Source organism: Heterodontus francisci, chromosome 10 (genome assembly GCF_036365525.1).
Source record: "Heterodontus francisci isolate sHetFra1 chromosome 10, sHetFra1.hap1, whole genome shotgun sequence".
Classification (NCBI taxonomy): domain Eukaryota; kingdom Metazoa; phylum Chordata; class Chondrichthyes; order Heterodontiformes; family Heterodontidae; genus Heterodontus; species Heterodontus francisci.
In genome coordinates this window covers 35,340,412-35,365,784 of record NC_090380.1, presented here as the reverse complement: position 1 = coordinate 35,365,784, position 25,373 = coordinate 35,340,412, and the positions used below count along the sequence as shown (strand labels likewise).

General features: G+C 42.3%; 1 protein-coding gene across 5 annotated transcripts in view; it reads left to right on the top strand.

Annotated features, from left to right (window-relative positions):
• The window catches only part of LOC137374394 (adhesion G-protein coupled receptor G2-like), a 187,610-nt gene that overhangs the window by 57,291 nt on the left and 104,946 nt on the right, over positions 1-25,373 (top strand). For 3 of the 5 annotated variants that reach the window (XM_068040432.1, XM_068040433.1, XM_068040431.1), the window contains exons 4-12: positions 2,256-2,285; positions 2,496-2,543; positions 2,899-2,952; positions 5,182-5,226; positions 12,657-12,704; positions 17,349-17,396; positions 18,546-18,593; positions 21,058-21,096; positions 24,967-25,014. In XM_068040432.1, coding sequence (XP_067896533.1) covers positions 2,256-2,285; positions 2,496-2,543; positions 2,899-2,952; positions 5,182-5,226; positions 12,657-12,704; positions 17,349-17,396; positions 18,546-18,593; positions 21,058-21,096; positions 24,967-25,014 — 408 coding nt within the window. The remainder of the gene's footprint in view (positions 1-2,255; positions 2,286-2,495; positions 2,544-2,898; positions 2,953-5,181; positions 5,227-12,656; positions 12,705-17,348; positions 17,397-18,545; positions 18,594-21,057; positions 21,097-24,966; positions 25,015-25,373) is intronic. The other 2 variants (XM_068040434.1, XM_068040435.1) reach the window with 2 other exon arrangements.

Genomic DNA, 25,373 nt, shown 5'->3' with positions numbered 1-25,373 from the left:
TTCCAAGGTGCACTTCAAAGGCTCCAACCAAATGACATTTAGACTTTCAAAGAGGTGACTCCAGCTCCACATTCAAAAATGTCAACAGTTTCTTCCTGTTGGGACTTGAAATACCTGCCTTAGAAAAATGTCAGCATTGGTTAATTACCTTATAAGATGAATGTGACTTTCCCTTTACATTATTAATTCCTTGCACATACTTGCAGTTATGTTTATTTTTTTACTCACAAGTGAAGTCATGCAATGTCTTTTCTATGGTGGTGGAAGTGTTAAACATTGTCGAGCCATTTGTCTAAAAGTGTTACATTGTGCCTGTGCCAAGTTAAGGAGGGCTTCTTATTCTATACTGTAGACACTAGGCCCCATTTTACACTCATTGTGGCTGTTTACAAATTACATGCATGCTACATAATTTGCTTCAGGTGTATTGTAGGGGCATCACAAATTGTCCAGGATGACAGTGATCGGACAGAAGAGGAAGTGAAGAGAGGAATTGATTGAACAATCAAAACTTCCAGTATAGGTCAATGCAATTATGATGCAAATAGTAATTTATTGAATATTTTCAGTGATGCATACAGAACAATATTGTGTTTGTGTTATTGTGTTATTGTCCTAATCCAAAGGTGGTGTACTACATATTTTAAATTTTTGAAACATCTACAAAGAATGAAGAAGTACCAGTCCCAGCAACACCTGATCTCAATTGCAAAGAAAAAGAGTGCTAAGGGGCTGAAAGAAAAAAACTGTGAATACTGGAAATCTGATAGAAAAACACTTAAAACACGTAGCAGGTGCCACCAGATGTCGACAAGAGAGCGGGTCACATAAGCTGCCATCCTTATTTCCTTAACAGTAGAGGACTCAGTGAATGTGGGTGCTTTTAATTCTTTATTTCCTTGCACACAGGCATGCACTATTGGGTAGGATAATAGCTACTCCAAGCTTGGTGGGGTAGGAGGGTCAGTTATTGAAGTTCAACAGAACATGAGTCAGCTAGGAGCAAATGCACTTCTACCTGACTCTCCTGGAGGAGATGCAAGTTGCTGGACAGAGGATAAGCTGAAAGACTTCTTTAGCTGCTGAACCTAGAGATTTGGACATTGTCTTTTTTCCCCCTGAAAAGCTTCCAGCTCTATACCCTTTCCCAATTTGTCTGGATTCCCTAGGTATTTTAGATCATTGAGAAGGTGAATTGAGGTGGATGGAAGAAGTGGCAGACATTTGCATCCATTCTTGCAAGGATCCAGTGGTGTATAAGTTCACAACATCTAGAACATTGATAGCCACAATTGGAGGAATTGTTTTCTAGGTCTTGTTGCAATGGTGCACACTGTTGTGTGATGGTGTCTTTCTTGACTTCTAACTTTCACATGTAGGAGTGTCCAACTTGGCAACGTCTGATTGCCTGCCACCACCTAAACTGAGCACCTAAGGTGTGACTGCACCTGACTGATATACCCACTTTGGCTATCAAATCCCTGTTATAAATCCTCCAAATGCAGAAGCATATCCGGAGGCAATGAGACCCACCTGATGAGATCATTTTCACCATCGTCTCCAGGAGTGGTGGGGGCACGGCAATGCTTTAGCTAAATAGAAGAGAAAAAATGGTGCCATCATTTGTTGAACACATCAATACTGGGCAGCAATGCAATTTGTCAATGCTCAGTGTCTACACATCATGCCTTATCTGGACAACTTTACGTCCACAGCTTGCCTGTTGTTCAGATGATGTGGACTGTACCGTGTGACTTAAAAAAGTTGGATTCCATAGCACATGCAGCCTCAATTCTGCCATATCAAGAGAGCATTAAAAGGGAGATTTTCCAATTTTGGTCTCCAAGCAGGAGGCCTCACCATCGGCAGTGCATGTCAGGAATGTAGTCTTGTATTGCTCATGATGTTTACAAACATTTAACTTAATATTAAGAAAATCATGCCTCCGAATTGTTTTCATTCTCCTTTAAGGTGTAACTAACTTGCACTTTCAATAATGAACATATGACATCAAGAATAGAACATTTGGACTTGGTTAAAGAATTTAAATAAGAATGGGACAGATGCCTGATTCAACAGCAAATAGAGAGATACAGGTTTAGTATGAAAGCAGGAGGATGATGAAAGAAACCTATACATAGACCTCAATAATAGGGCAAGCCACACGGGTTTTTCTCACCCCTGTTGCATCCACTAAGACTATCCCTACTGTTTACGCATACCATTTAACATTTTGGCTTGCCTGTTTTCTACAGATCTCACTACTGATTCTTTGAACATGACAGGTATAAACAGTTTTCTTATTATTTTGATGTCAAGTGATTGAAGTTGCAAATTTTCATTGGAACTTAATTCAAAAAAATATCGATCAGAAGCAAGTCTGATATTAAAACCAATGCTTGCTAATTGAACAAGAATTGTTGACCAGTTGTAATGATATTCTCAGCAGTGATCTTGTGCTACATCTGACCTAATCCTCAGTCACCTTTTTACAGTTCCTTCCAACATCACTTCTGTTCCATCAACTCCATCGATCACAAGAGGTACCAAAAACATTCTCCTTTCATATTGTGGAATGCAGAGATATTTCTTATCAAAAAATATTTCATGTCCCAATAGATTCAGGAAGCTAAGTACTGGATCATGCAGAATAAACAAGGCAGATTTACTGGAATGGAATAAAGTTTGAATTCCATTACAGAAATAGTGAATTAAATTCTACCAATGTATAATTTGATGTGCTATAATCTTTTTTTATGTATGATTTAAAAACTGTAGTCCATCATTTTTTATTCTTTATTTTCCATTTCAATGAATGACTCCAGTTAATACCATTGTATCTGACTGTACCTTATACATACTGCTGTATATCTGACCTAATCTATTGTCTATTTTCAGCTGACGTTGTCTCCAGTGTTACTGCTGTTCCATCTGCTTCTTTCACCACATCAGGTAGCTTAGATTTCTTTACTATTTTAATCTGTAAAATTCTTTTTTTTTCAAAAAAGAACAGGTGGAATAATTGAAAGTGAAACCTACATTAGAGTTCGAATCAAAAAAGGTGGAGTGCCCAAATTTGGAAGCTCGGTCGTGTAGTTATATGGAAAGGTACAGCACGTGCTGTCCAAAGTAATTATCCATACGGTTAGCTCTGATCTCAATCAAATTGTTGAGGATGTGACACATAGGGATCAGATCCTTTCTCACAGGCAGGAAGGGACAGACACATCCAGCAATTGCCACCATCTCTGTGGAAGAGCTCAGTGGAAGAGCTGCTGGCTTGTGATTGGCCGGCAGCTCTCCAAGGGCAGGACTTCTGGCGATGGGGTCCTTGATCCTGTGCAAGACCCAGCGCTGTCCACATAAGTGCCCGATTGGCTCTAGATTCGGCGGGCCTCCCGGAGAAGAGATGACGCGGGGTTCTCAGCGTCATTTTTTCCGGACGCCGCAACCCCCACCACAAGCATAAAATCCCGGCCACAGAGAGACAGAAAGACACAGACAGACAGACAGAAAAACACAGACAGACAGAAAATTACAGGGAGTCTCCCAGTGCTATTTCCATTTGTCTCCATGTAACAGAGATTTGACGAGATTTCAGAGTAGATTCCCATTCTGGCTTGTGGGCTGTTTAATGGCAAGGAGCGAAATGATTAAAACAGAAGGACACGCTTGAAAATGTGATTAAAACATGTGGCCATCTACTCTTGCTGGAAGTACTTTGTTGGTTTTAATAATAATAAAAACAAGAAATGCGAGAAATACTCAACAGGTCTGGCAGCATCTGTGGAGAGAGAAGCAGAATTAACGTTTCAAGTCAGTGACCCTTCATCAGTTGGTTTTAATGCTGCATGAAGGCGATTCTGACCAGCCAATAACAGCTGCTGGTTAATTCATTTAGCCCCTTTTTCTAGCTTTCATTCTTTCCTCCTGATTTCAGTTAGGAGCTTCCCAACTAAAAGATTGTCAAGAAAACATAACTGAAATCTCAAGTGCAGAGAATTCTCAATTGCAGCAGTCTCCTCATGCTTGTTCACAAATAAGGGATTTATCAAATCTTTTCTACTGGCCCACTTCTTAATTTGCCACTTAAGGGCCTTAATGGGCCTGGGGCAGGTGGGCCATTTGTCACCTCCCCCACCATTTGTAAAAATGCAGCGGGGACAGGAAGGTGACGGGAATGGAACCCCCCACCTCCCACTCAATTTAAGCCCCCACCACCCCCCCCCCCCACCACTTGCCTCCAGCCCACTCCCACGGGGGGGGGGAGCATAACATTCCATCCGAGGTCTTTTACATCCACTTGAGAGGGGAGTTGGGAACTCAGTTAAATGCTTCATCAGAAAGATGGCATCTTGGTTCAGTACTGTACTGACATCTCAGCCAAACTAAATTGGGCTTGCTATGACATCCCCAAGTTTGCATAGCCTACAAAGACCTGGGACTAGAAATTCATGGTGTGAGTCCTGAGTGCCAGGGAATGCTGCTGGATGAATGATGCCAGTGTGGTGCATTGAACAACATGAGAGGTGGCTGATGTGGTCGGAATGAGATGTGATGTGAAGATGCATTCACTCACCATGATCACCCACGTGAGGTGATTATTCTTTTATGGCACTGCTGAAATGCCCTCGAAGCCAGACTCCGGACATTCACCTCCATGGCAACCTGCTCCCCTCCCTTCAGAGGGTGTGGCTTGGTGATCTCCTGCCCCCTCCTCCCCCCTCCCACCCAACAACAGAAACATGGCCTCTATCCTGGACTCCACCTATATGAAAGTGCCTCCAAGGCAGTGTTACTGAATCTGAGAGCCTTCTCCCTTTCCTTCTGCACCATTTTGCATTAGGCCTCCGATCCTGCCCTCCTTCCCCTCTGCCCCCTGGCTGGGGCCCGGTTCCAAATGGCCTACCCACCCAACACCCAGCCAGCTTCTCAATCTGGCTGGCGGTGGCCAGCAAACGGAGTCCAGGAATGGCAAGCAGGTCCTGCCATTTAAATCAGTAGGACCTGAGGGAAATACCCCCATCCAAATTTCCTGAATACAAAACTGCACCCCCCGCAGAACTCTGCTCACTTCCCCACCCTCCTGTAAATATCAGGGCCTCCAGTTCTGTTCCTGATTTGTAGACTCGTGTCTGTCCTTAAATCATGTCCGAACTAATAGCTTTACTCTTTTTACAGGGAGATTTTCCATCACCAGTACCACATCTGTCTCCAGTATGGCAGGTATTGCAAATATCACTTTGAGAATTTTCATTAGGAATGTGACATTTAAAATCGTGAGCATTTGATTCAGTTTTTGTGACTGTGCAAGTGTAAATACAACATGCCTCAATCTTTATTAATTGACAAATGTTACTATCTCCATCCCTAAGGCCTCCACGTTCCTGAACTCCCACCCCCTCAAATGAGCCACACCCTTCTGGACTTGCGGGCACTGTACCCGCTGCTCAATTCCAAATCGGGGCCCCTGGGTCTGTTGTTCTCGTGTTTTCCATTCTTACTGTCCTTTTTGACTCTCTCTCTCTGTGGCTCTTGCACACTCATTTTTGTCTCCTTTCATTTTTTTTCCCTCTCTAATTGGATCAATAAATGGACCTTTAGATTAAATCCACATAACCTTGCTGTCACCTGTTTAGAATTGCTACAGAATGGTTGTGAGCATTATGCCAAAGTTTCTTAGGCAAGTTTGCATGCACTAAAGTCATTTTATCTGATCTCAGTCTGGGATATTTTTCTTACAAAAAAGTTTGTTTGGAAGTTTGGGAATTTGTTCAAAAGACAATAGTGCGAGTCTGCTTTTTAGTATTAATTTTCTATTTAGCTTTTTTTGTAGGACTTCTCTCCCCCGAGACATAGGTTTAAGATGTGTCATCACTCGCATTAGTGAGTGAGGTGCACTCTGAACTGTTGGCATCTGATGATGTACAACTGTATCCTGTTGGACCTAGCTTATCCTATATCTAGTCCATCGCTAAGAACACCTTTGAAATATTGTCCACCTCTGTATGTGGAACGTTCATCCATACCCTTGTCACCTTCAGACTCAAGTGGTCAAATGCCCATTTTGTTGACCTCTTGAGTATCATTTACAATAAACTGAAATCTTCTGGATCTCTCTTGCTTGCATTCTATCTCACACAACAGCTCTGATTTTAAACTTGTGGCATGTTTGTGGCATTTTTGAGGTGGAGCGGGGTGCAGGTTTGCTGGGAATCCCTCACAGAGAGTTGAACTTGTTGGGCCATTTTAACTCCTGAGCTTCATTAGTATATCATAGACGGACTGCCTTCCCAATTGCCTGCAGACATTGACAGCCTGCCTCCCTGCCATTCTTAAAGCGAGGTTGGATTAATTTCTTTCATTTCTTGTCTTGAAAGTGATTTTAAACAGTTTGAAACCATTGAGTACCTTTGAAAACTGTTGGGCACTGTTGAAAACCATTGAGTACTGTTGAAAACTGTTGGACACTATTGAAAACCATTGGGCACTGTTGGAAACTGTTGCATACTATTGAAAACCACTGGGTACTGTTGACACTTGTTGGGTACTGTTGAAAACCCTTGGGCACTGTTGGAAACTGTTGGGTACTGTTGAAAACCATTGGGTACTGTTGAAAACCACTGGGCACTGTTGAAAACAGTTGTGCACTGTTGAAAACTCTTGGGCACTGTAGAAAACTGTTGGGCACTATTGGAAACAGTTGGGCACTGTTGAAAACTCTTGGGCACTGTAGAAAACTGTTGGGCACTATTGGAAACAGTTGGGCACTGTTGAAAACTCTTGGGCACTGTAGAAAACAGTTGGGCACTATTGGAAACAGTTGTGCACTGTTGAAAACTCTTGGGCACTGTAGAAAACAGTTGGGCACTATTGGAAACAGTTGGGCACTGTTGAAAACTCTTGGGCACTGTTGAAATGGTGTTGGATTGTTGGACATTGTTGGATACTTGGATTAAAACATAAATCGTAAAGAATAGAAGCAGGAATGGGCCATACAGCCCCTTGAGCCTGCTCCACGATTCAATAAGATCATGGCTGAACCTCAACTCCACTCTCCTGCCCTATCTGCATATCCCGTGACTTTCTTAGTGCCCAAAATTCTGCTGCTCTCAGTCTTCATAGGTGGACATGATTGGATTGTTGGACAGTAAGAGATTGTTGCTTGTTGCTAGATTATTGAATATTGTTTTATTGTTCAACATTGTTGGATTATTAGATATTGTTGAATTGTTAGCTATTGTTGGGTAGTTGGACATGATTGAATTGTTAGACATTGTTGGATTTTTGGACACTGTTGGATTGTTGCGTATTGGTAGGTGGTTGGATACTTGGATTGCTGGAAATTGTTGGACATTGCTGGGTTGTTGGATGTTGTGAATTTTTAAATGTTGTTGGATTGTTTTTGTTATTGGGTTGTTGAATGCTGTTGGACATTGTTGAATTGGTGGTCATTGTTGGGTGTTTGGATTCATGAATTGTTGAATATTGATGGACATTGTTAGATTCTGGGACATCGTTGGAATATTGGATTTTGTGGATCGCTGGACATTCTTGGATTGTTGGTCATTGTTGGGTGGTTGGACACTATTAGAAAATACTTTCTGGCAGACAGCATGAGTAGAAAGGCTGACCCACAATTCTCTGATGCTTCCCTGGAGATTTTAATTAAGAAAGTGTGGTGAAGGAGGGAACTCTCTTCTCCAGAAGTCACAAGAGTGTCCCCAGGCCAGGATGAAGCTACTGTCGAAAAAGGTGTTTGAAAACATCAGTGCCTCCAGCATTACCCTAAGCACATGGCTTTATTATAGGTCATATTGCATGGCCTCAAAAGAGCAACATGGGTGAGTACATCTCTTAATTTCTCCACCTCAATCAATTGCATTTCACAATACTCTTTTAACCCAAAGCCCCACCACTTTCATTAATTTATTGCCCTCCATCACAACTTTATACCTCTTTTTCTCATTACAAGCAGATTCACCTCTTCCTTTCTTCTCTTCACACCACATATTAACACCACACTACCACTTGCATAACCACCATTCCTCCCCGATTTAATAATACACACAATTCCCTTTACATTTTAAGACCTCCACATTTTCATTCCATCTTGCTGCTTGTCCACCACTCAACACAACCACTTACTATACACAAACCCCACACATCTCTACTCAGCTTCCTAACACACACTCACTAACTTGCACCTTCTCTGTCTGCAGAAGAAAAAAATACACACATGAGAGGAGCAAGACGGGAGTAGTAATATCCAATGTCATTGCCCTCACCCCAGCAGAGCAAGATGCCCTGGATATCAATGGCCCAGGCAGATCCAGCACCATCAGGGAAGGCAAGGCTGGTGACTTACCAGAGCAGGCTGCTTGCAGATTATATTACAATCCTTCCTTCACCTCAGCATAGATGCAGCAAGCTGCTCATCTTCAAACTGTATTCTTAAAAATGTCACCTGCTAATGTTCCATGTCTATCTCCCATCCTAAGTTCTGTCCCTCTTCCCTTTCCTCCAGGTTTATCTCAGCATCAAAAACCTTTTGCTCAAAAAGTAGAAGAAAGCGATGATGATGATGATGAAGAAGGAGGAGATGATGATGAAGAAGAAGGAGGAGATGATGATGAAGAAGAAGGAGGAGAAGGAGGAAGAGATAGCTCAAGCAGAACTGTAGGAGAAACACCATCAAGCACTTCATCCCTCCTAGGTACCAGCTCAGGCATTGACCCCCCTCCCCCTCCCCCCCACATGGATTAGATAATAAGTTTGAGGAGTCTGCACATGGTGAGTCCCAGAGCACCTGTGATCAGCAGTGGGTACCAGTGGCAAGAACTGCACAAAGACAGCTCATTTGGTGAGGACCTCTTTCAGCTCTACTCAGCAGGATATAGATGGCAACTACCATGCCCACCAGGGTGAAAACAAACATTGGGATCACATAAACAGCTGCATGAGTTATTGGAAGGCCTGTCAAGGAATTCCACTACTATGGCTCCACTATGGAGCGTTTCATTTCTGATATGGTGTCATCTCACATGGAATCAACATTGTGCCATCTGCACTGGCGAGTGGGCTCCATGTTTGTATGTTTTGCAGTTTTACTGGAAGCTCAAATACAGCCTTGGACTCCAGTGTCAGTGGACAGATGTCCATCTTGAATGCACACATGTCCAACAGGGGCAGAGCAATGTCCACCCTGGACAGATTGGTGGACTGAATAGGCAAAGACTTTGAAGGAGGCACTCAATTTCTGAAATCTTCAGTCCTGTATATTCTTTCCAATGTGAGCAGACTGCAGAAAATAAGTGGCTTCTTCAAAGCCCCATGAAAGTGGCAATGGTACAATATTAAAATGACAGATCATCTGCCCCTTCATTTGCACTACTGCTCCCCCCCACCCCCCCCAACCCTGTACCAATCTCGTCCTGGCACCAGTAAGTCAGCTGGACCAAAAGACTGCCCTGGCAGCACCTCAGGAGCAGCTGTCTGTAACCAGGCTTGAGGTCCTAGAATACACCAGCCATGAGTGTCTGACAACATGATGCAGAGCAGCCTTCCACCTTTGCTGAGGCCACTAGGGAGCATCTCATTGAGGTGGTAGACTCAGGAAATCTTATTTTAAATGACGCCCAATGGGTTGACCACTTGGATGAAAGATAAGTTCAAGGCAATGCTGCTTGGTATTATATTGTTACATATGGCACTTTGGCTCACAATACGGTTACACAGTAGCATTGACTTGGCATATTGTTGTTATATGAGGCATCTGAATGATGTCAGTGTTCTGCAATACAGGATTAAGGGCCTGGTGAAGGAATTATCTAGACCTGAAAATCAGAGGGGATGGGAAATGAGAAGTTCACCGGGATTGCTAAAATCTCTTGCTGCAAGGCATTGTGCTGACCCTCCTTCTTCTGTTGCTTTCTCCACTTTGTCCTTATCGTCTTTGCCTGGTGAGTGAGGCCTGTTGCTAGTGCTTTGGCTCCTTCAGCTGCCTGGCTACCTTGTAGAAACTTGCATGATGCCCCTTCTGTAATCAGCCACTAGCTGCACATTGATGGAGTGGCATACTTTATTGATGAATACTGTAAGCTAATGATCTGCCCTGGTGGCAACATGTGTGCAGTCAATGACATCCTACACATGGGGGAAGCTGGCCACTGCTGCAAATCCTGAACTTTTCTTGCTGACTGTTGAGGCCAGCAGGTAAGGTGATGTATTGGTTAGTCCTGGCAAAGAGGGCATCGGTACCTGTTTGATGCAGACTGGGACTTGTGAGTGACATCCTCTGCAGAGGACTGGAAAGGGCCAGCAGTGAAGAAACAGGGGCTGTGGGGTCTTTAAGAACCACTATCAATGCATGGCCCCCTAGTCCAGCAGGTAGCAGGCCACCTTGCAGGAGGTTGCAAATATCTGAGACAGCGTGCCTGATAATACAAAGCCTCTTGAAGCAATGCACCTCATTCAGATCAGCAAAAGTTTCTCTGGGCCTGTGCACCTCAGGTACTTGCTATGGCCTCCTATCATCAGCGTCTTCATCTGCTGTCTTCTGAAAGACACTGACCTTTGAGACTCCTGAAACCCCTGAGGTCTCAGTTGCTCCTGTCAGTCCAGAGGCCTCTGTCACTCCTATCACTCCTGAGTTCCCTGTCACTACTGTCACCCTGAAACTCTTTTGACTCCTGTCACTCCTGTGGCCCCTCTCATTCTTGAGGCCCCATCACTCCTGTGGCTTCTGTGGCCTCTGTCACTCCTGAGGCAATTGTCACTCCCGAGGTCCTTGTGATAGTGGATTGGGTCACTGTGCAGTGCATATCTTGATAGGACAATTAGTAGAATGGGAGGCTTAGGCACCTCATTGAATTTCTCTTTCATGGTGTTACTACTGTTTCTAGCATGGGGTTGGTTAGCTCAATCGGCAAACGTGTGATGCATAAAGATGCCAACAGTGCAGGTTTAGTCCCTATATTGGCTATGGTAATTCATGGAGGCCTGCCTCCTTGCCTTGCTCCACACTTGAGGAGTCGTCTCCCTCAAGCTATATATTACCAACTGTGTGTGTCTCTCTCTCTCTCTCTAGTTGAGAGAGATGCCTATGGTCCTTTGGGACTATGGCTACAACAACTGTTTCTAGCTGCAGAGATGTTTCAGTGACAACTCCTTCAGGGTTATTGTTATAGTCCTGACTTGGATTTACCTGAACATAGACCTGGTCCTCAATTTTATCCTTGGGTGGGTCTTTTTGAATGGCAAAGCTATGCAACATGCATGAGCTTGGATGATTAATGATGGGACTATTATAAGATGCTCTTATTGGTCTGGGCATTTGATCTCTGATTCAAGCTGTTAATATTATAGTGTATTATCCCTCTTGTAGGTAAGCTGTGGTTCAGTTAGTTGTACTCTTGCCTTTCAGTTAGAAGGTTGTGGATTCAAGTCACACTCGGCTCTTGAGCACAAAAATATGGCTTGAATCTCCAGTGCAGTACTGAGGGGGTGCTGCATTGTTCAAAGTGCCATCTTTTGGATGAGATGTTAAAGTGAGGTCCTGTGAGTCTCTCAGGTGGATGTAAACAATCGCGTAGCACTATTTTGCAGGAGAGTTCTCCCTGATGCCTTGGCCGATATTTATTCCTCAATCAACATCACAAAAGCAGATTATCAGGTCACTATCACATTGAAGTTTGTGCAAGCTTGCTGCTGCTTTGGCTGTTGTGTTTCTTAGATTACAAAGTGACTACACTTCAAAAGTATTTATTTGGATATAAAGCACATTTGGAGGTCTGGTGGTTGTGAAAGACAGAATGTAAATGTGAGTTCTTTCTTTCTTTACAAGGGCTGTTATATTCATATTCTGCTTCTGTCTGTAGATGCTGCAGAAGTCTCAGCAGCCGGTCTCTGTAGAGCCATCTATACAGCTCATTCTGTCTTCAAATAAGTGCTTGCATCGATTATTGTCTTGGGGTGAAAGCACATCCAACTGAGATAAAATGTACATGTAGAAACAAACTAGCTATTGCTCTGAGCATTACCATGTTAAAATCATGGTCAAAGTTTGATTCAGTTTATATATATGTACAAGTACATTTGTGTTGAATCTCAATATGATTTGCTTCAATGCATAGAAATTGACAAACTTTGCCTTCCCGACTGCTAACAGATGTGATGCATCCATTAATACCTAAAATGAAGGACTGGGGCAGAGAAGGTATTAATGTGGTGCCTAGGCACTTATGAATATACTTTTGCTTAGGATCAGCAAAGAACTCAGAAAAATGTGAAGACCAGATATTTGAATGATAAAATAAAAATGATCCAATACAGTCCCAACCAGACCTATTGGTCAGTTTTGAGCAAGTCCATAGAGAATACGATCAAGTAAACCATATGCTTATGGTCTGTCTCATTTGTTGATATACTGATTGATTTTTTTTTTTAAAGAAACAGACTAATTTGAAGATCATCTTGGCTGATAGTAGATGAAAGGAAAGATCTTTATGAAAGGGATTCCTTTCACCCTGCCTGGATTTTTCTAGGATTTACTGAAAACACGTGTGTTCTATTTAACTGGAACTGATTGTTTCTTCTGTTCAACGTAATAGGTTTGCCAATCATATATTATCAAATATCTTGTACTCCTTTCACAGGCACCACTTCTTTCAAACCTACACCATCTTCTCCATCAAACACAACAGGTAGTGGAAATGTGCTTCCTGAGAATGTTAGTTGTTTAAAGTGGGAGAGAACTGCTGGAACAATGGCCCAATGAAGCTGCATGAATTTTGAATGTGCCATGTGAGGTTGGATGTATGTCTCTTGTAGATGTAGACCTGCGATCACGGTCTTTATTGTCTATAATCTCCTATATCACAGTCTTTATTGTCTATAATTCTTACAATGTCCAAGCATTTACAGTCAAGCTTGGTGTCATCTAAGAACAACATTTTTCAACCTTGATGGTGTTGTGAACCATGGGCCTAGGCCCTTAGCAACATAATACCTTTGGGGGTAATTTGCAACTTCAGCAGAGGTGGAGAGCTTGCAGTATCAGATCGGCACCTGTTATACATCCCAGATTTTCTTATCCACTGACATTGGGCTGGTTCTATAAAGGGCCACTCTACCAGATTACCCTTCGGGCAGTGAAGATGAAAATCCAGCACAATCAACCTAACCATTTGTCAACTTTTTACAGGGAATTCTTTTTATCAATATTACCATTTCATGTGTGACAAATAGGTGTTTGAGTGATTTAAATTTTGAAAATGACAACTGTACATTAGTGGACAAAGTTTGATTCTTGTTTACACAATTGTACAAATGTACTTGTGCTGCTTCTCACCATTGGACATTGATTAACAAATTCTGTCCGCTCTGTACATTTGCCATAGCATCTTCTTTTAGGTGCACAATGATGCACAGGGAAGGAATGGACAGAGACAGCAATAGTCAGATCCAATTGTTATGTTGCACGCTCCATATTATATGTGCTACAATCTTTGAAAAACATCAATATACTTTTGATAACACAAAATGTCAACAGCTTGTAAATGGCATGTGTTGACACCAGATGATGAAGCAGTGCATCGAAGTGAGTGTATAATTTGTAAATGTGTGGAAGAAACTCAGGTAGACAGCCATTCCTCTAAACATCATCTGTTGCACAACCTCAAATGGGGGGCTTAATGACTTAGAATTAATAATAATAGTTCTGAAATTGGTTCTTTTTCAACTGATTTAAGTTCAATAACAGAATTTTCGGTCAGAACCTTGGGGCATCGGGGAGGGAGAAGGTTACCTGGATACTTTGTTCCAAGAGGCAGTCGCCCTCAACGGGTTAATAGAGGCAGGAGGGTGCGACTGTGAGATAGGCAGTTATGGGGATCCAGGATGTAGTGACGGAGGAGCTTTGGCCCTAGTCATTGTCCAACAGGTACGAGGTACTTGCTGCCTGGTTGGATGAGAAGAACTCATGTTGGCATGATGGGAAAATTGATCATGGCACCATGGTGCTGAAGGCCATTCAAGTGGGGGGAGTACAAAGGAATGTGGTAGTGGTTGAGGACAATATAGTCAGGGAATAGATACTGTTCTCTGCAGCCAAGACCAACAGTTCAGAAGGTTCTGTTACCTGCTCAGTGCCAGGGTTCAGGAAATCTCAGGCCAGATTTTCAAATTCCAGCGGGGTAGGGACTGGGTGCAGAGACAATTTGAAAATCGTGATCCTGGAGTTTGTCTCCAGAACCCGATGCCTCCAGGACATTCCACAATTTTCAATGTGAGGGTGCAGGGGAAGGGAACAGGGAAGCTGCTCGCCTCCAATTAAGGGCCCATTAAGCTCATGGAAGAGCTTGTTAAGGGGTTGGGGTGGGGGGAGTCCGCACTGTCATTTTCAATTAAGGTTACGGTGAGCCCGACCAGTTTAGTGCACAATAGTACACAGTTGTCAGGCTCACAGTGGGCAGGGGGCAAACTTTATTGTTGGAAGATTAAATGTTTTGGCCATGGGGGTCTTGTGCCAGACCAAGCGCGGGATTTTTTTCTTTATTTTGGAAGTGCTGCTTCACCTCTTTATTCTGCTGTCCCTCCACAGAGCTGCCTGCTCTGCTCATCAAGGCAGTGCCAGGCTCCATCATGGCTGCTGCCTGCCTTTGTCGCTCATGTTCTGCAGGCAGCTCACACCTCCTGCAGATGCTTGGCCCACTAATTGGGGCGCCGGGCTCACCTTCTGTCCAATTAGGGCATTAACATTTAAAGATCGCATCGTGAGGGCGATGCAGCTGAGGCACGGCCTCGGGACCCAGAAATCATCCAGGTGTTGGGTTCTCAACCCTGTTTGAAAATTCAGCCCCTCCTGATGGCTGGCGAAGAACTTGGAATGGGAGGGGAAGGGATCAGTTGTCATGGATCATGTAGGAACCAATGACAGAGGTAGAACTAAGAATGAGGTTCTGCAGAGGATGTTTGAGAAACTGGGTTCTAAATTAATAAGCAGAATTTCTAGGGGAATAATCTCCTGGATTACCACCTGAACCAAATGCAAATTGGCATGGGTCAAACAGATTAGATAATTAAATGCATGGCTCAAAGAGTGGTGTGGGAAAAAGGGGTTTTGATTCATGGAACACTGGCACAGTACTGGGGAAAGAGAAAGCTGTTCTGTTGGATTGGGCTCCACTTAAACTGGGCTGGAAATAGCATCTTGGCGAATTGTATAACTAGGGCTGTGGATAGGGCTTTAAAGAGGTCAGAGAGGACTCAGGTGAAGGGAAATTTAGTAATCTAAAGAGTAAAGTCAAGGCAATAGTGCAGTGTAGTGACATGGGGAAAGAGAAGCAGAGTGGGACAGGAAGGGACAGAGAGAGGTCATCGTGCATTAGCGGATAAGTTCCATGCAAGGATTAATGGTTAAAAAAATATAAAATTAAAGCCTCTTTATCTGAATGCATGAAGCATTCACAAGATAGACAAACTAGCAGCATAAATAGAGATAAATGGGTTTGATCCAATGGCCATTACAGGGACATGGTTACAAAGTGACCAGGGTTGGAAAATAAGGTACACAACATTTCAAAAAGACAGGCAAAATGGAAAAGGAGAAGGATTGGCCCTGATAGTAAAGGATAACATAAGGACAGTAGTAGGAAAGGATCTTGGCACAGAAAATCAAGAAGTAGAATCATTATGAGTGGAGGTTAGGAATAACAAGTGTCAGAAAATGCTGGTGGAAGTAATTTATAGGCCTCCTAACAATATTTATACAGTTGGACAGAGCATTGAGCAGGAAACAGTTGGAGCTTGTAACAGATAGACTGGACAAATCAACTTGGCAAAGGTTGTCTGGAAGATGAGATTATAGAATGCTTTCATGACAGTTCCCTAAAATAATACTTTGTGGAACCAACCAGAGGCAAAGCTATTTTAGATCTGATATTGTGCAATTAGAAATCCAATAGTAAAAGTGATCATAATACAATTAAGTTCCATATTATATTTGAGAGTGACATATTCAAGTCCAATACAAGAATCTTAAACTTAAACAAAGCCAATTTCATAGGTATGGGGGAGGGGAGGTGGGGGGGGGGGGGTGGGTGGGGAGAGCTGGCTAAGTTTGATTGGGTAAATAGGCTAAAAGCTATGGTGGTAGATAAACAATGGAAAATATCTAAAGAAATGATTCAACAAAAATACATTCCATTAAAAAACAAAAACTCAGTGAGAAAGATCTATCTCTAGCTTACTAGGTAAGTTAAGGATGTAGATGAAAAGAAGAGGCTTATAATGTTGCAAAGAGTAGTAGTAACCCTAAGTATTGGATGAGGTTTTGAAAATAGCGAAGACAACCAGAAAGCTGATAAAAAGGGGAAAAAATAGAATGAGAGTAAACTAGCCAGGAATATAAAAACAGATTGTAAGAGCTTTTACAGTTATATAAAAAGGAGAGTAGCTAAAGTAAAAGTTGATCCTTTAGAGGCAGAAGCAGAAGAAATTATCATGGAGAATGAAGAAATGGCCAGAGGTATTAAACAAATAATTTGTTTCTGTCTTCTCAGTAGCAGACACAAATTACATACCAGAAATAAAGGGAAACCCAGGGGCTAACAAGAGCGAGGAACTTAAGCTAATTAGTATCAGCAGAGTAAAAGTTTTAGAGGAACATAAGGGACCATAAGCTAACATATCCTCAGGACCTGATGGCCTACATTATAGGGTTCTAAAAGAGTTAGTTGCAGAGATAGTGGATGCACTGTTTATGATTTCCCAAAATTCCTTAGATTCTAGAATGGTCCTAATGGATTGGAAATCAGCAAATGTGACACCACTATTCAAGAGAGTGGGGAGAGGGAGAATAGGGAACTACAAGCCAGTTAGCCTGACATCAATCATTGGGCAATCTAGAACAAGGGGCACAGCCTCAGGATAAGAAGTTGATCATTTAGGACTGAGATGAGGAGAAATTTCTTCATTCAGAGGACTGTGAATCGTTAGAATTCTCTACCCCAGAGGGTTGTGGATGCTCCATTGTTGAATATATTCAAGGCTGAAATAAACAGATTTATGGTCTCTCAGGGAATCAAAGGATATGGAGAGTGGGTGGGAAAGTAGAGTTGAGGCAGAAAATCAGCCATGATCGTACTGAATTGTGGAGCAGGCTACTCCTGCTCCTATTTCTAATGTTCTTACTTTCTTTCGTTTGACTGGGAATAGTTGCTTCTAGTCAGTACAATCAAGGATGTAATTTGGTTGCAAAAAAAATTATGAAAAGTTGAACAAAGAAATGTCAGAGATAGGGTATAGCTGTTGATTGTCTGATCTGAAATGCTGTATTTTCCTTACAGCAAACATCACTATTGTTAATGTGACATCCTCTCCACAGAACACAACAGGTACTGAAAATGTGCTCTTTTAAAATATGAAGAATATAAGAAACATTACAGTCAACGTGATGTTACCTAATAGTTCTAGTTCACCACCTAGATGGTGATGTAAACCATGGGCAGCAGCCCCTAGACATATAATGCAATTGGGGGTAATTTGCAACTTCAGCAGAGGTGGAGAGCTTACAGTATCAGATTGGCACCTGTTATACCTCTGCTGATTTTCTTGGGATGGTTTATAAAAGGCCACTCCACTAAATTAGCCCCATGGGGAGTAAGATGGAAATCTACCACATTCAACCTCACCACTGTAATACTTTACAGGAAATTCTTTTTACCAATACTACTACCTCACATGTGACAGGTTATTGTAAATAGGTGTTTGAGAGATTTAAATATTGAAAGCGACAGCCGTACATCAATGAACAAAGTTTGATTTGTGTTTATATGACTGTGCAGGTGTACTTGTGCTCTTGTGCTCCTTCTCACCAATGCACATTGAGTGTTAAATTCTGCCCCCGCTGTTCATTTGCCATCAGCATCTTCTTTAAGGTGCACAATGATGCACGGTGAAGGTCTGGACAGAGAGTACTAGTCAGACCTAATTGCCTTGGCACACGCCCATTGTCACTGGTACTGGAAACTGAGTAAAAAAACAATATACTTTAATAATACAAAAAAGTCAACTGCTTCTAAATGTCATATATTGACATCAGAGGGAGAAACGGTGCATCAATGTACGAGAATAGTTTGTAGATGTGTAGAAGAATCTCAGGGTAGACAGCCATTCCTCTGAACATCATCAGTGGCACAATTTTAATTGGGAGAGGCTAATGATTTAGAATTAATATGAACATTTCTGAAAGCATTTATATTTGGGTAGATATAAACTCAAAACCAGACTTTTGACAACAAAACGTCTATGTTTAACTGAGAATAGATGTGGCTTCCATTCAATACAGACACGGCCGTAACCTAGTTGCAGAAACATGTTGGCAGGAATAGTCTGAATCTATTAAACTCATGAAAAATTTAACATTTTGCAATATAATCCTTAAGTAGCTGTTTTTGTGACTGTACTTCACCTGTGCCATAATCTGTGAACAATTTACAAAGTAATGTTGATTGTCTAAACTGAAATTCTGAAATTCCTTACAGCAAACATCACTATTATTAATGTGACATCCTCTCCACAGAACACAAGAGGTATTAAAAATGTGCTCTTTGAAAATGTTAAATGTAAGATGCCTGACATTGCAATTGGGTCGATAAGAACAACCAGAAAATGCTGATGTGATTTAATATAGAATCATACAGGAGAGAAGGATGCTGTTCAGCCCTTCATGCCAGTGCTGCCCCTTTGAAAGAGCTATCGAATTAGTCCCATTACTCTGCTTTTTCCACATAGCTCTGAAAGTTTCTCCTTTTCAAGCATATATCCAATTCCCTTTTGAAAATTACAATTGAATCTGTTTCACCACCTCTTCATGTAGTCCATTCTAGATCAGAACAACTCGCTGAATAAAAGTAATTCCTCCTTAAAAGTGTGATCTCTGGTTACCTACCTGCCTGCCAGTAGAAACAGTTTCTCCTTAGTTACTCTATCAACATCAGTCATAATATGAATACCACTATTAAATCTCCTCTTTATCTTCTCTGCAGTAAGGAGAACAGTCCCACTTTCTTTAGTTTTTCCACATTCTTGGTATGATCCAGAAGGTTGTTGGCTGATGTCCTATTTCAGAGACCTGGGAACAATATTTAGACAATACTGAGGGAGTGCTGCACTGCTGGAGGTGCTGTCTTGCAGATGAGGCGTCAAGTCGCTCCCCATCTGCACTCTCAGGTGGATACCATAGTAGGAATCAGAAATCAGAAATTTGTTGCACAGAAGGAGGCCATTTGGCCCATTGTGTCTGTGCCAGTTGAGAATGAGATATCCAGCCTAATCCCACTTTCCAGCTCTTGTTGGTTACAGCACTTCAAATAAATGCAGTGAGGGTTTCTGTCTCTACTACCTATTCAGGCTGAGAGTTTCAGACTCCCATTGCCCTCTGGATGAAATCATTTCTCCTCAATTCCCCTCTAATCATCTTACCATTAACTTTAAATCTATGCCTCCTGGTGTTTCATCTCTCTACTAAGGGAAATAGGTCCTTCCTATCGATTTTATCTAGGGTTCTCAATTTTATGCATCTCAATTCAATCTCCCCTCCGTTGCCCCTGTCCCAAAGAAAACAATCCCAGCCTATCCAGTCTTTCCTCACATCTAAAATTCTCCAATCCTGGCAACATCCTCGTAAATCTCCTTAGTACCTTCTCTAGTGATCACATCCTTTCTGTAAAGTGGTGACCAGAACTGTACGCAGTACTCCAGTGGTGCCTCCAGTTCCAGCATAACATCCTTCTCTTATATTCTATGCCTTGGCAAATGAAAGAAAATATTCTTTATCTATGTATCCTGCTACTTTCAGGGATCTGTGGAGAAGATCTGTATGGAACTATTTTGAAGATGAACAGCTGAGCTCTCCCAGGTTTCCTAACCAATATCTATCCTTCTACCACTATGCCTAAAACAGGTTATCTGCTCATTATCACACTGCTGTTAGTGGAGCTTTTTTGGCAGCTACTTTTCCTATGTTAAGACAGGACCGAGGCTTCAAAAATATTTCATTTGCTGTAAAGTAATTTGTGATTTGCTGATACCACACGAAGCATTATAGAAATGAAAGTCTTCCTTTCTCACCCTGGAACCCAGACATAAGAATGAATCAAGCAGTGTACGTGATTTATGGTGAATTAGTTGCTGGAGTTTCTCAGCACAATAGTTTAGGGGCTAAGGGATAATAACATATGGAGAGGCCAGATCCATAGAATCATAGAATCATAGAAACTTACAGCACAGAAGGAGATCATCAGGCCCATCCTTTCTATGCTGGTTCTTTGAAAGAGCAGTTGTTCTTAGTCCCACACCCCTGCTTTATGTCCATAAACCCACATGTTCCACATCCTTAAATACCTTTCCAACTCCCTTCTAAAATTATTTATGGTATCAGCTTCCATTACCTCTTCAGGTACAGCATTCCAGATCTTGACAACTCACTGAGTGAAAGAATTCTCCTCATCTCCCCTCTCGATCTAATATCTTTTACACCCTTTACAGGCATTTTTTTCTTTTACAATCCTACACTATCTCATCCATCAGACACAAAAGCTGCTGGAAATGTGCTTTCTGAGAATTTGGTGGTTTAAGATTTCTTTAAAAACAAAGAGAACTGCTGGAACAATGGTCCGGTGAAGCCAATCTCAGCTACATAAATTGTGAAAGTGCCATGCTGAGGTTTGATGTCTCTCATAGGAGTAGATCTGTGATCACAGTCTTTATTACCTCTAATTTCCTACACTTCCAGTCAATCTCAGTGTCACCTAATAACTGTACTTTGCAACCTTGATTCGTTGTAATCCATCGGCTAGAGCCAGTAGCCGTATCAGACATTGGGGTCAGTTTACAACTTCAGCAACATTGGAGAGCTTGCAGTATCAGATTGGCATCTGTTATACACCTCAGCCGATTTACTTATTCACTAACTTTCTGCTGGTTTATAAAAGCCACTCTGCTAGGTTAGCCCTACACACCATATCCGACCTAACCGCTTGTATCTTTTTACAGGAAATTCCTTTACCAATACTACAACCTCACCTGTGACAGGTAATTGCAAATAGGGGTTTGAGAGATTTAAATTTTGAAAGTAATAGCTGTGCATTAATGGACAAAGTTTGATTTTTTTTGACATGACTGTATGTACTTGTGCACCTCCTCACCAATGTACATTGATTGATAAATTCTGTCCTCTCTGTTCATTTGCCATCAGCATCTCCTTTAAGATGCACAATGTGGCACGGTGAAGGTCTGGCCAGTGGAAGTAATAGTCAGATACAACTGTATTGTCACACACTCATTGTCACTGGTACTGGAAACTCAGCAAAACAACAATATATTTTCTAATAATACAAAGAAAATGTCAACTGCTTGTAAATGGCACTAACATCATAGGGGAAATGCTGCATCAAAGTAAGTGCACAGTTTGTAAATGTGTGGAAGAAACTGCCGGCACAGACACAGTCATGTCAACACAGCCATGAATGGCCTCCTGTGCCATAATTTTTCTATGATTCTAAACTCAGGGTAGACAGCGATGTTTCTGAACATTATCAGTGATACAATTTTCATTGGTAGGAGAATTAGTGACATAGAATAAATATTAATATTTCTGAATGTGTTTTGGGGCTGAATTGTATTGAGCTCTCGAGGTCTGCTCTGTGGCAGTGGGGTCGGGGGGGAGGGGGCACTGGAAGATCCCAGCGGCAGCAGCCTGACGCTGACCTCACTGGGCCCGGTCTTCCTGGCGGCAGTGGGGCTCCATGGCAGCACTCCCGCAGCTTGGCGACGGGATCCGACTTTAAATATTTAAACAAACTTCATGCATACATTTACGGACAATTCTTCACTATCTTTCCAGCTGTCCGGGATCTTCAGTGCGACGGCCTGCACTCACGCGCCTTCACTTTCCAGTCTAGGGAAAGCTGGTGCTACTGAGCTGGGGAAGGGGGAAAGGTAGGATTTTTAGTGTAGTGGAGGGGATGGGTTGGGGTGATCTCTGCACTTTGTGCAGTTGCGGGGGCTGGAGAAGTCAACTCGGCAATTTAAGTATTTTGGGGGAGGGGAAGGGCTGAGAATTTATTTGTGGTTCAACTCTGCAGTTTTTGTGGCAGGTCTGGCAGCCCTATAAAAATGGCGCCGGTGCCTGTGCAGAGGCAGTTCATGTCGTCACCAAGGCCGCTTCTGCCACATGATTGGGGAGTGGCCCACCCTGCACATTTAAATGACCTGTCACACACTAGATCGTGCTGGCACGTGACCCTATGTTTGGGTGGATTTAAATTCAAAAAAGGACAAAATCTAGACAGTACTGAGGGAGTGCTGCACTTTCGGAAGTGCTCTTTTTTGGATGAGATGTCTGCCCTCTCAGGTGAATGGAGAAGATCCCCATGGCATTATTTAAGATGAACAGAGGAGTTGTCCCTGGTTCCCTGAGCTATATTTGTGGGAGCTTGCTGTGTAAATTTGCTGCCACATTTCTGACATTACAACAGTGACTAGCCTTCAAAAATATTTCATTAGCTATAAAGCTCTCTGTGACTGCCTGATGTTATAACAAGCATTATATAAATGCAAATCTTTCTCTTTCTCTTTTACTCTGGAGCTCAGGCACTGTATATAAGAATGAATCTAGCTGTACATGTGATTTGTGGTGAATTTGTTGCTGGTGTTTCTCAGCACAGTAGTTTAAGAGCGAAGGGATATGAGCACAAGCAGAGTCCAGTTTCATAAAATCATAGAAACCTACAGGTTCGAAGGAGACCATTTGGCCCATTGTGCCTGTGCTGGCTCTTCAAACGGCAGTTGTAATTAACCCCACGTCCCTGTTTTATGTTTGAAACCCTGTAAGTTCCTCATCCTAAAGTATCTATCCAACTCCCTTTTGAAATTTTTATGGAATGCGCTGCCAACACTGTTTTAGGTACAGTGTTCCAGTCCTGACAGAATTTCCTCCTCATCTCTCTTCTCGATCTTATAACTTGTACACCTTTTACAAGCACCATTGTTTTCAAAGTGACAGCATCTTCTCCATTAAACAAAACAAGTATTGGAAATGTGCTTTCTGAGAATGTGGTGGTTTAATTTATTTGTTTAAATCTAGAGAGAACTGCTGGAACGATGGTCCATTGAAGTCAATCTCAGCTGCATGAATTGTGAAAGTACCGTGTTGAGGTTGGATGCCTCTTATAAATGTGCATCTGTGATCACAGCCTTTATTTTCTATAATCTTCTCTAATGTTCAAACACTTACCGTCGAGCTTGGTGTCACCTAATAGCTATACTTCACCCATTGGATGGTGTTGGAATCCATCGGACTGAACCCTTAGCCATAATCATACAACTGGGGGTAATTTGCAACAGCAGCAGAGGTGGGCAGCTTGAAGTAACGGATTGACCTCAGCCAATTTTAGTTTTATAAAGGTTTTTTTGCCAGGTTAGTCCCAGTGAAGATGCAAATCTACCACATACAATCTAACCACTTGTAATCTTTTTACAGAGAATTCCTTTACCAATACTACCACCTCACCTGTGACATGTATTTGCAAATAGATGTTTGACAGATTTATATTTCGCCATTAATGGACAAAGTTTGATCTTGTTTAAATGGCTGTACAAATGTACTTGTGCTTCTTCTCACCAATGCACATTGATTGATAAATTCTGCTCCTCTGTTCATTTGCCATTAGCCCTTTCTTTAAGGCGCACTATGATGCATATGGAAGGACTGAATTGAGAGAGTAATGGTCAGATCCAATTGTCTTGTAACACACCCTTATCACTGGTACTGGAAACTCAGAAAACCACTTATATATTTTCTAATAACACAAAGGAAATGTTGTCTGCTTGCAAACAGCATGTACTGACACCAGAGGAGATAAGGGTCATCAATATGAATCCATGGTTTGTAGCTGTGTGGAAAAAATTCAGGGTAAACAGCCATTCCTCTGAACATTATCAGTGGCACAATCGGGGGCAGATGGGGAATTCATAAATTCAAATTAATATTAACATTTTTGAAATTGGTTCTGTTTGGGTTGAATTAAATTCAAAAGTGGATATTTGACAACACGGGGCTGAATTGTACAGGGAAATTGGGACCCCGATGTCAGGATACAAAGCCGGTCCCGAGCCTGCACTTGCAAACAGCGGGAACAGCCCAGCAATTTTACCACAGGCCGCCTCCTAATACGCCTCCTGTGGGCCTGCCAACCAATGAAGCCTCAGCAGCGTCACCAGGAGAGGTGGTTGCAGCTGAGTTGTGCAGCAGACCTGGGGCCTACTGCAGGTAAGTTAGAAAAAATTTTTAAAACTCAGGAGGAGCCGAGTGCCAGAGGGAAAACTCTTGTAGGGAAATGGTTATGGCTGCAGGGGGCTGCCTTCCCTGCCTGCGGTCCCATCTTTATTCCATTTAAACTTCCACCCCGGACTGCTGCTGGCAGCCTCCCCAAGCGACAGGTGGTCAATCTGCCATCGCCAAAATGCTGACAGCACTGTAAAGTGCCCTTTATTGTGCATTAATGAAATTGGCTGGTCACCTCCTTGTAGCGGGCAGCTTCTCCGCTTTCGGTCCCGCTGTTGAATAAAATGCCCCGATCCGACGCGGCTCCCTGTGATTTTACCTGCCTCTTGTCATCCCAGCCCACCTCCTGGGAGCCAGTAAGGTCCTGGCGAAAGAGTCTAACTATGACTGGGAATAGATGTTGCTTCCAATCATACAGACAAGGCCGTAACTTGGTTGCAGAAACTGCTGGAGGGAATAGCCTGGTTCTATTAAACTCATGAAATATTTAACATTTAACAGCATAATCCTTAAGTAGTTCACTCTGTTCCATAATCTGTGAGCAATTTACAAAGAAATGTTGCAGACAGGGCGTGGCTGTTGATTGTCTGATCTGATATCTTGTATTTTACTTACAGTGAACATCAATTCTGTTAATGTGACAACTTCTCTACAGAACACAACAGGTACGGGTAATGTGCTCTTTCAAAATATTTACAATGTAAGAGGGATACGGTCCCCGGAAGTGCAGAAGGTTTTAGTTTAGGCAGGCATCAAGATCGGCGCAGGCTTGGAGGGCCAAATGGCCTATTCCTGTGCTGTACTGTTCTTTGTCCTTGTAATATAAGAAACCTGATGCCGAGATTGAATATTTATGAACCACCGGAAAATGCTGATGTGATTTATCACAGAATCATAGAAGACAGAATGAGGCTATTCAGCCCATATGCCTGTGCTGGAGCTATGAAAGAGCTATCCAATCAGTCCCACTATCCTGCTTTTTTCACACAGCCTTGGAATTTTCTCCATGCCAAGTATATATCCT